Below are 12,063 nucleotides of genomic sequence, written 5' to 3' on the forward strand. Positions count from 1 at the left end.
GAAATGTGTGATTTTGGTGTGAGATGGGAGTGAGCCGTGAAACCCCCTATTTATAGCTGAATTTGGGTACCATCGCGCTATACGCGATGGTCCCTTATCTTAAGCCATCGCGTAGCGCGATGTCAGAGAAACGACGCGTGGCTGCTGACTCAGCCCTAGCGTCTGCCATGTGTCATCCCGTCGCGACACGTGTCTGTCAAAGTGCGCCATCAAAACGCCACATTACGCCCGAGTCCGAGTCCGTGCGCGTGCGCGTCGGGTGCGTCGCACCCTCCGCTAGGACTATAGAGAGTGATTAGTCACATTAAAACATTTCTATGGAAACTTGCTTCCTTATAAAGAGCTTTCATTTATTTGTTTGTTTCCATGTTGGATGAAAGTTCAATTTCTTATTTATACCCATAGGGAATGCTTCCCTTTTCTTCCATCTTTTCATGTGGGATGGATTTTCCTACTTCCTTAAACATAAGAATGCTTTGTTTTTCTTTATCTCATTCTTCTCATTACTTGTCTTTGAGATTATTTTTAATCCTTCAACTTTCAAAATTGGCAACTTTAACCCAAAATAAATATTAATTTTTCCTAGATATTACACAAAGATACTCAAATAAGGTATCATTATGAAATTCAGGCAAGGAACCAATGAGGTTGGTATTGTTTTTCATGCTAAGATACTTCAATTTCGGTAAGTGAAAAATTTCTGATGGAAATTCATCTCTAAGCTCACAATTATCAAGTTCCATAAACCTCAAGGAAGAAAAATTGGCCAATAAATAAGGTATAGAGGAACTAAGGTCAACCCAAGAGAGAGAGGATTTCGAGTCTAGTCATGTTTTTCTACAAATATTCATGGTCACAACTTTGAAGCTTAGGTGGATTCCGTGATAGATCTAGCGAAGAAAGTTGTGTCAAGTGTGAAATTTTATTTGGGATTTTGCCACTAAATCCAGAGTAAGAGATCTCGAGGCCTCTCAATTGCTTTAGACGAGAAATCTCTGAGGGGATTTGAGATTCAACGAAGTTGTTCACCGAGAGGTTGAGCATTCAAAGATCAACAAGCTTGAATAAGGTATTGCTAGAGTTGATAGTTTCACTTAGAGAACTTCCACTCAAGTCAGGCCCGATCACCTGGCCTTTATTGCTACACACCACACCATCAAACAAACAACAATATTTATTGCTTTTGGTGTTCCTCCAAGAATCTAACTTTCGAAACCCTGGAGCATCATCATAATTTTGATGAAGAATGGTTTGCTTAAATTCATGCAATGCTAAACACTCTTCATCATGGCTTCCTAGCTATGCGACGCATGTGAAAAAGAGTGTCATGAAGAGAAGTAGTTTGATTTAAACCTTCCGATACTAGAAAGACTTTATATAAACCCATATCACTACAACGATTGTGCCCTATCCAGACAATAATTTCTAAACTTTTTCCGATAACAGGTAGTTGGTATAAATCTAAAATTCTTATCCCGACTACATATAGTCAGGGAGAGTGTTGTCGGTATAGCTTCATCCCCAAAAAGATCATAAAATCTTTCCTCACTACATGTCGTCGAGTTAAATATTACAAAAAACATTTTTAAGAAAAAGTTTTATTTTTTAATAAAAAGATAAATAGCATTTTAAATAAAAAAAATTAAAAACTTATCCCGACAACATGTTGTCAGTAAAGAAAAATAAATAAAATAATATTTAAATCGTTGCCGACAACATATCGTCAGTATAGTTAAACGAATAAAATAAATTTTAAACCTCTATCGACAATATGTTGCCGGTATAAGGTAACGAATATTATATTATTATAATTATACCGACGGCGTGTTGTCGGCATAGAATTTATAATTATTTTGTTCGTTTATTTATACCGATGACATGTTGTCGATACAGAGTTTAAAATTAATTCATTCAGCAGAATTCTACTGCACTTCTCGCTATTTTCCGGATTTTAACCTGTTTTTCAGCTAAATTCAAAACATCAAAATCAAAATCCAGAATACACAATTATAAACTTAAATTATCCTACATCAAACATACAACAATCAACCCACCAATTTGTCCAAAACGCGAAAAAAAAAAAGTTATCCAAATGAACAATCTTGCGCATTCAACCCACCACTTTGTCCAAAACGCGGAAAAAAAGTTATCCAAATGAAACACAACTAAAATGTCATTGCCCTTGTTTAAGCATCACTTTCATCATTAGATTCATAAGGTTGATATTGTTGCCACTGTTACTGGCATCTACAAGTTTTTTTGTCAAACTCTTATGACATTTTTGCAAACATCTCTTGCATCTGACTTTGTTGTTATTGTTGGAGTTCGGCTTTTAAACTTTCTTGCCAATCATGTAGTGATGATCCGGAGGAAGAGCCAATTTTAGGTCCAACAAGTGGTGCTGCCCTTCTTGCAATATGTCCAATTCCCCATTGATGCCCGCGTGATTCACCAAAAACATTTCGAAAAACTTCTGAATCGCAATAGTTGTCATCACCCGGTACATCTCGAATTCTTCGTCTTCCACTCTAAGTCATTCCTAAAATAATAAACATAATATATGCTCATTTTGTTCCGAACACACTTTAGCTTACCCAAATAAATAAGTTTTGGTTGAAATGAGTAATTTTAACTCATTTAAACCAAACTCGCATATTTTGATGTATTTAAAGTGTGTTATGCTCGTTTTGGCCCGAACACACTTTAGTTGACCAAAATATATAAGTTTGGTTAAAATGGGTAATTTTAACCCATTTGAACCAAAACTCGCATATTTTGATGTATTTAAAGTGTGTTATGCTCGTTTTGGCCTGAACACACTTTAGTTGATCAAAATATATAAGATTTGGTTGAAATGAGTAATTTTGACCAAAATAAATACAAGTGGGTCTGAATCACTTACATAGTCTAATCGTGTCACTTCATTGACCCGTTCGCCATCCTTCGTATGGGTTTGCGCAAAACCCTCAACATAACTTGCAGGTTCTTTGTTTGAGGTCTATATATATTGAAAAAATTATTAGTGACCCTTTCAACATGAGATTAAATTGGTATGCTTTTGTATAATAGTAACATTTTTCTTATCTCCACCCATCGCTTTTTGTAGTCGGTATTGGTTAGTGAATTTTTTATTATTTAGTTTTCTTTAAGACGATTTAAAAAGTAAAGGTAAATAAAATACTATTTTTCTATCCCGACGATATGTCGTCGGGATTGAATTTAGTTTTTTATTATTTATTTTTTATTTAAGATGATTTAAAAAAGAAGAAAAAAGGAAAAAATTAATTATTTATCTCGACGACATGTCTTCTGTCTTCGGGAAATGTTTTCAATTTCTTTTAATGTTTTTCTGTCTTTTAGTTATTCGTAAGGATCATTTTTGAAAGAAAAGAAAAAAAGAAAACTACATTACAGGTTATCAATCCGACAACATATCGTCGCGTAATTAATTTTTTTGTCGTTTATCTCTTATTTAAGATGATATTAAAAGAAAGGAAAAATAAAATATAAACACTCTATCCCGACAACATATCGTCGGGAGAATCGAGTCAAAGGTTGGTTTAGTCAAAGTTGGTCTCGTGTATTAACAACTGATACGTGTATTGACCAGCCAAGAAATTTGAGATTTTTCATCGGGATAGGGCTTGATACTGACGACATGTCGTTGCGATAGGTTTCATCACAAAAAACCTGTTTCTTGTAGTGATAACAGGGTACTGCTCGAGTTGATAAGTGCATGGGGAGACTTTAAAGTTAAGAGTCATGAGGGCCATTTGATTTTATGTGTATCTATTAAAAAGTCGTGCATTGAATGCAATAATAATCCAATTCTTTTCATATAAAAAGAAAGAAAATGCAACTAATCAAAATAGCATTCTAAACTACTTTTAGAAATAAAAAAATTTACGGGCCTCACAAAATTTATAAAAAAATTATAACCTGTATATCCTATTATAAATTATAAAAAATTTTGACGGGCCTCACAACATTATTATCGTAGCTCACAAAGTTTTCGTCGGACCACACAAAACTTTTGTCATAACTCAAAAAATCTCGTCGGACATAACAAAAGTTCATCAGACCTCACAAATTTTCGTCTTAGCTCATAAAAATTGTCATAACTCACTAAATTTTTGTAGGAGTTCACAATTTTCTTTGGCCCTCACAATTTTTTTTTACATGGGCTTCTTATAATCGGTTGACAGTACTGTCTCATGACATTTTTAACACGATCGGGTTCGACAGATTTGGATGCACGTTCATTGAACTCTTTTGGTTTAATGAATATTTTCTTGACCTCCTTTGTGGTAAAATGGACATCTTTGAGATTTTCCAAGTCATATATGAAATCAAATTTTCTACATGTAGGAGCTGTGAAAGAGTTACAAAAAATAAAATAAATGAATAAATAATAGTTAAAGAATTGGAGCAAAACCTGTATGTGGAACTCTTTCTTTGTAATGTAATGGTCATCAATTCGATCCCAATAGTCGGTCACTATTTATTTTATTCGATACTTTATATGATTGATAATGCATCTTGTGATCAAAGAATATTGAAAATATAAATAAAATAAGGGGAAAGTGAATACGGTGTTGTAAGACGTGTAACCTTACACGTAAAACTAATCAAAACTACATAGTTTTGATTAAAAATCCCCTCAATTAACTAAAATACTTTCCCCATTTATGATAATCTGTATATAGTAAAATACTTTCCCAAATTCCACCACAAAATATAACTTAGATTTCAAATTTTTGGATCAGCCTGTACATCTTGGCTTGACGTTTTTGGATTATTCTATTTTTCTGTTGAATATAATTATGTATTCATAATGAAAACATATTACATCAAAAACCTATTTATATAATAGTTCAATAATAAATAAATGAAAACATATTTATATAATAAAGACACCAAAACCTCGTATTCACAACGATTTCGAACATAATACATCAATTAAAAATAAATGGAAATCAATAAAAACAGTAAAATTTCATCTTTAATAACCTGCAAAACCATTGTTTTTTCTGATGCACAACAGCCAAATTAATTATTTTTCTCAACATTGAATTTTTGGGATGATCGGCAAATAAACATTATAATAAAGAGTTAACATGTTTTCACCTTCTAAAGCATAAAAATGGACGAGCTGTAGCTATGGAATTTTTATAGATATGGAAAGTATTTTAATTAAAAAAGGGTTTTTAATCAAAACTACGTAATTTTGATTAGTTTTACGTGTAAGGTTACACGTCTCACAGCATCGTATTCACTTTCCTCATAAAATAAAGTGTCTTCATTTTTTCTTGCAAAAGCCTTTTCTTTGATACGTTATAATAATATCCAACTATCTCATAAATTTTTTTCTTTTATTATATATAGAAAAAAATATATATATATAATTATCTAACTCATCTCATTATTCTTTAACCTAAAAATACTTCTAGTAAATTAAGGGAGACTTTGAAACCCAAAGCCATAGATTTCTTTAGTGGAGTCGTGGTGGGAGATTTCACAAGTCAAAAAGTGTGGAACAAAACGTATAGGAGTCATCTTGGTGGGAGAACATCCAGTCATCGTCTTGGTGGGAAATATCTATCCATGGTCTTTAAATTGTGTGGGTACATGTATGATTGTAGATTTATATCCACGATTTATCGAGGACGGCCCAACCATTTTGAGGGGTGCAAACTAAAAAATAGGTCCCTTTTCTCCAAATGTTATTGTTAAGCCGTGTGTATAGGGGCGGCAAAACAGCCAAGCAAGGGGGGACAAAGAGAGGAACCCCCCCTGACGATAAGAGGGGCGACGGGTTTGTCGCCTGTGTTTGAATCTGAATATTATTATATTAAATTGACCGTTGTACGGTCAAGAATTTAAAAAAAAAAACAATATATATACATATACTTTCTTATTCTTCAACTTCATCTCTAACAATTTCAATCTTTCATACAAAAATACTTCAATTCTCCAAAACAACCTACAAAAATGAGTCCTAGAAACAGCCCGAACCATCCATCCCCCCCCCCCCTTCGGGCAAAACCAACCAAGCGTAAACTTTCCATGGCTCAATTTCGGCCAACACCCTACTCCGCAAAACCAGCAAACCAACTTCCTCAACACCGGAAACCAACCGAATTACCTAAACTATCCGTTTATTTTTTCCGACCCGAACTTAAACATGTACTCCAACTTCCTCAATCCCCAAAACCCCATGCCATTGTTCGGGTCTAGCCAGCCGGTGACGGTGCCGTAGACTCAATCAGCATGAGCCTCCTGTTCAACCCAAAAGGCGGCCCGTAAACACAAAAAGAAACAGCCCGGGGAGCCGGCGCGACTTAGCGTGGACGGAGTATGAGGAAGTAGCTTTCACAAAAGCTTTGATCGCCATTTCGGAGGATCCCGATGTTGATAATTTATTAATATTAAGTATTTATTTAACTTGATTTGGTATTTATTGAAAATTAATATTAATTGTGCAAATAATTTAATTGTAGCAAACTTTCAAGCCTCCGAATATTTTGGAAGAAAATATTTAAAGTTTGGCTCGGGATAACGGACAAACCGGAAGAATACCGGGGTAAAGAAGCTGTTCAAGCCCATTGGAAGATTATAAGCTATGAATGCCAAAAATTTGCTAGGATATACAACCGATTGAGTGGACCCGGTTGGCGTAGCGGCAAAATGACGCAAACATCCAATCTCGAGTGTTAAGCGACTTTCAAACTCAAGGGCAACCGGAAGGGCGGCAAGGGAAGGCCTTTAAGCATTTAACTTCTTGGGAGAAACTTCGATTTTGCCCGAAATAGAAAGGGGCAACCACCGTTCCGGTCGCTCGACGATCCAGTGCATATTGGGTGAGTGGGTAAACCACCCCCACCCTAACCGTTCTTGAGTTTGTCACTTGCTATTTACATTGTAACAGTTCACAAGAAGGAATAACTACCAATTGAGAGACGAGTTGAATTTCTATCTTCGGTTTTGTAATTCAAAAATAAATAAATAAATAAATAAAACAGCCACGAGTTAATTTTGGAAACGACTTTTCGGCCTCGATCTTGACTTTATAAAATCCTAAACGTTTAAAGTTTTAACAATTAAATATAAACCTCTTAAAAACTTAAAAGTGGGCTTATAAGTAGATTGGGCTTTGAGATCAAACCTACTAAATATAAAAACGTATTATAATTTGGCAGAACATTGGTACCAAAGGTGCGCAAAAAAACCCGAATTTGGAACCGGACCCGAAAAAAAATACCCGGAACCGGTTTTTTTATACAGTAGTTTTTAATACCCGACCCTACCCGTAGGGTACGGATAGGGTATGCATTTTAGTACCAATACCTGTACCCGGAACTGGACCCGATTTAAACCCAGTAATACCCAAAAACTAGAACCGGTTCCATACCCAGAACCGGGTTTTTCCAATACCCGAAAACCGGGTTTTTCAAATACCCGATCTATACCCAAAATTACCCGGAAAATACCCCTAAAAATTGTAATCACTTACAAAAAATCCAATCTATACCCGAAAAAACCCCAAAAAACCCAAAAATAGGGGTTTTCAATATCCGGAAATAGGGTATTCAAATACCCGGTTTTAGAATACCCGGTTCTATACACAACCCGAACCCGATGCATAGGGTATGGTTTTTAGAAGACAATACCCGGACCTGAACCCGACCCGAGTATAACCAATACCCGATTTTTCAATACCCGGTCATACCCGAACTCGGGTATTTGAAAAACCCGATTTGTGCACCTCTAATTGGTACATTTAGTGAATAGAGAAAAGTTAAAATACGAATAGATATAAAAATGAGAAATGTGAGAAGAATTTATGACCATATAAAAACCGCTTAAAAAAATCAAACAGTAATAATAAAAAATTCATAACTCAAAATATAAATAAAAAACAAAAAATTTAAAAAACTAAAATGTTTCCCCGTCATTCTCGTTAAAAAAACGCCAAAAAGACACAATAGATCGCAAATTTAACATAATGCCGAACAAAATATAACACAATGTTAAGTAATATAACACAATATAAAAAAAAAAGACATAATAGTAAGGAAAAAGACACTATCAATGACGAAGATAAACACAATAATCTTTTTCCCAGAACATTGATGGGGTTTTTTTTTTGAAGAACGAGGGTGATGGTGGAAACATTTTTGTGTTTTTCTTTTTTTGTTTTTTTATTAAATTTTGAGTTATGAATTTTTTTTTTAATTTTTCAAGGGTTTTTTTTTGGTAGTGGCTACAGCCTAAAAATCCTTCTCATTTTTTGTCCCCCTTTATAAAATAACTTGACCCTTAGTGAATATGCAATTTTCTTCGTCTTAATTGGCTAATTGCATCACTTTCACAACTTATTTCCTTTATATATCATAATGTCATTCCAGCTTTAGTCGGGTGATAAAGTCTCTTAGTCTTTGAGAGTGAAGACTAGTTTCAAACATTGGCATGAGAGTGAATTATGTCTTGGAGTAGTTTAGGAATAAAAATAGGGATAGATGAGTGTGTGCAGCCATCAAAAACAATTATTCTCGTAACGAACTATTATATTGATTTTAATTTTAAATCATTAAAAAGGCAAAACAAGGATTTGTTTGATACATTACATATACGTTGTTTTAGCTGTTTAACTTGACTTCTGATCCTTCTCGCCAGCCACAAACAATAAAGTGCGGAATCAATCTTCATTTGGCTAAACTTTTTCGTGACCCGAATAAACCAAGAGGATGCAAACAAATAGGGTATTTTAAATGCTAAAGAGACATGTCACTTCTAGTGTGGCATGTGGACCCAACATACCAGAGGATGTAGTTTAACGACAAGAGGATAATCCCGAGCGAATGATAAGAGCAGAGGATGTTGTTCTAGTGAGCCGGCAGATTTTGCCTAGTGACAGCGAATTCTTCTAACGGGCTAGGCCGACTTAACGGACCGGATGCTTCTGCATCAATCACACTCGTCTGTTTTCAAAACAAAGCAGCAAGAACGTACCAAACGGTACATGAAAACAGGTTCGATCTCTCTTACTAGACATCACTTGTAATTACAAAACCAGGTCCAAAAATGCATTAGGAACACACAGTACCTAAACGGTTGAACCATCTACCAACCAAACAACCTTAAAAAGAAACAAAATCACATTTGTCTACTAAAAATCACCTTTTATAGGATGAAAACGTTCAAACCTCAGATCTAACCAGCTAATCATGTTCATATTAAACTAACTAAACTGAAAATTTATGGCTTGCATAGAGTTTCAAGTCACTAGGGGTATGTGATGAATCAAAGACGTGATGACCGAATTCCAAAATTTTCCTCCAAGGAAGGTTTTTTTTCGTTAATGCTGAGTATTTTTGAACTCCTTCCTGCAATATGATTGGTAGAATTTAATGTTAATATTAGGCATGTTAACGAACCGAACATTCAGTGAACAGTTCGTGAACCGCTCGGCAAGAAGTTCATTTATTTAATAAATAAACGACATTGGCCAAAGATTTTTGCTCATTTAGTTAAAAGAACGAATGCGCGCACTAGTCTCGTTCGTCATTTGTGTGTGTTCTTTTACGTTTGTTTAAGTTCGTTAGTATACATTTTTTATGTTTGTTCTTTTACATGTGTTTAAGTTCGTTCATTTACATTCATTTAAATTTTTTTGGCCCATTACAGCTTAGAATAGCTTTAATATATTTTTAGGGCTATCACAATGTTCTTCACATTACTTTTAATAAGTTTTTGTTCAGTTATGTACATTCATCTTTGTTCAGTTATGTTAGTTCGTTTACAATTGTGAAACGTTCATTTATACTCTTAACTTCGAACATAAACGAACACGAATATGCTCTTTTTTTAACGAGTGAAAAGAGCAAGAAACCTCCATTCGTTTATTGTTTGTTCGATTAAAGTTAAACGACCTAACATGAACACATGTCTCGTTTGTTTAATTGTTCGTGCTCGATCGTGCGTTCGGTCAAAGTTAAATGAACGAACATGAGCATGCCTGGCCCATTCGTGTTCATTCGGTCAATCTACAAGAACTTTAAATTATTTTGAAACAACAGACCTTAAGCATTTCTTCTTCTTGTTCGCTCCAAAGAACCCGACCTCTTTTATTCCTGAAGATGAATCCGATTAGCATAAAAAAAAACGTTAAATCATACTAAAATAAATAATAAACATTTTTAAATTATTATAAATCTCAGTAAACAAAAACAAAACTAACCTGTTGATCATTGATAACTGCTTAGATTCCTTTTTTGCTCCATGTTCCACAACGGGATCTTCTTTTCTTCCTTCATTGTTCAATATCGCTAATTTATTTTGTTTATTTTGTGTAGTTTGCTTATCTATGGTTAACCAAGCATCTGCACCTTTTGACTTTTCTGCTTGGTCAACATCTTTCGATTTGCATTCACCATTTGTTTGTTGGTCAACTTTCATCCTTTTACTAGCATGATCTAAGTTCGGTTCATAAACAACCATCATCTGACAAGTATTTACATTATTAACCTCAACAGTTTTTTCAGGTATCAAAGTGTCTTGAACTTCATCACAATTCTCTAAACCGACACCATCATTTTCGTCAACTGATTTATCTTTTGATAAAATATCATCCTCTTTATTAGCCATATCAACTACCGGCTCATGATCGTTATCATCTCTCGTTTCTGCTTCTAGAAAAGTTGATAAAGCTTTCTTGGTCAACATAACCTTTGACCTTAATCGAGTGGCTTCTGCTGTGCATTGTTTGTAAACACAATACGGACAGTGAAAGTTTCCAGCATCATCAAAATGAGGCTCGCAACCCATGCAGTTTTGATGAACGGAAATAGGGCATCCCTCATCGTTACAAACCAAAAGGCTGCCACCGCCTTGATCACATAATACACATTGTTGGTTTTCAGTCCAATCCATCACTAATGCATCTTCTAGAAACTTTGGATCAATAAACAAATGTATGAAACTCGGTTATTAAAGATGAGTGTTTAGAAGCAAACACAGAGCATACTACGAACAGATCTGCACAGAAGTATCTAGAAACATTTATACATTTGATTAAAAACCGGAAAATCAAAGATTGATTTTATTGAAAAAGTAAGACAGTTGGCCAGACTCGAGAGGGGGTAATCTCCAATACAAGAATCACTTGATAATAAAAAATAAACGGTCAACGGAATACTTAAAACATAATTTTGGCAGTTAATGCATCCTAACATTCAGCCCTTAACAGTCAACAGTCAACCTCCCACTAATTCAGCCCTAAACCTTTGCTCCTGATTGACTGCGTCAAGGTAACAAAACCACGACCTGTTGGACCCAGACGGGTCGACCCGCTGATAAGGTAGAGTCAGATCAGCAGCAGTTCTAGTTCAGTTTCAGTTTCAGTTTCTTCTTTCATACCAAAACCAAATTGTTGCCTTTCTGTTTTGTGTAGGGGATATTTGAGATATCGGTTATCACGGTGGGATATCAGTAATTTTAATATCATGTAAAATTCACATTTATAGCAATTTAACATTAATAATTCAGTATACTCTCCTACCATTAACAAATTAACCTGTTGCAACTTGCAAGACACTAACGATTAGTAGCACGTAGAAATTAATTAAAACTTAAAATACTAACATTGAACACTAAAAATTGATAATTAAGACTTAAAACACTGATAACGGGAATTACGATGATATATCGGTCGATATCACCGATATTATCGATACCGATATTTTACCAAGGGACAGATAACAGATATCGGCGATATCGACTGCATAGCTTTATGTATGCTACATTTAATCCAGTCCAGTGTCGTAAAAATCGCGATTAGGAGCCAGTTATTGGTCAAAATTGGACAATTTTCGGTCAAAGTCAAAGATTGGCCAAAATTAAACAAATTTAGGTCAAAATCTTTAAAGCATATAAAAATTATTATTTTTTTTTTAAATTGCATATAAAATTTCAATCCTATCTCTAGTCAATACCCCACCGCCCAATAGAGGTGGGCAAATAAACTGGTTAACCGAACCGACCCGAAAACTGAACCGAAACCGA

At 34.7% G+C, this 12,063-nt stretch overlaps 1 protein-coding gene across 1 annotated transcript; it reads right to left on the bottom strand.

Moving 5' to 3' along the window:
- Nucleotides 1-8,885: 8,885 nt before the first annotated feature.
- On the bottom strand, nt 8,886-11,139 carry LOC143606807 (uncharacterized). Its single transcript, XM_077082454.1, has 4 exons — nt 10,241-11,139; nt 10,082-10,133; nt 9,270-9,386; nt 8,886-8,981 (listed from the first exon to the last, which is right to left on the bottom strand). The coding sequence occupies exons 1-4, from the start codon at nt 10,930-10,932 to the stop codon at nt 8,886-8,888; spliced, it is 957 nt and encodes a 318-aa protein (XP_076938569.1). The 5' UTR covers nt 10,933-11,139.
- Nucleotides 11,140-12,063: the final 924 nt, after the last annotated feature.

This window comes from Bidens hawaiensis, unplaced genomic scaffold (genome assembly GCF_021521415.1).
Source record: "Bidens hawaiensis isolate Kalapana, Puna unplaced genomic scaffold, B.hawaiensis_p1.1 tig00077330_1, whole genome shotgun sequence".
NCBI classification, from domain to species: Eukaryota; Viridiplantae; Streptophyta; class Magnoliopsida; order Asterales; family Asteraceae; genus Bidens; species Bidens hawaiensis.

Excerpts from the sequence above, each read along its gene's own strand:
- LOC143606807 (XM_077082454.1), bottom strand. The coding sequence starts at position 10,932 with ATGGATTGGACTGAAAACCAACAATGTGTATTATGTGATCAAGGCGGT. Across the intron at positions 10,134-10,240 it reads CAGTTATCAATGATCAACAG|GAATAAAAGAGGTCGGGTTC; the intron begins GTTAGTTTTGTT and ends ATTCATCTTCAG. Across the intron at positions 9,387-10,081 it reads AAGAAGAAGAAATGCTTAAG|GAAGGAGTTCAAAAATACTC; the intron begins GTCTGTTGTTTC and ends ATCATATTGCAG.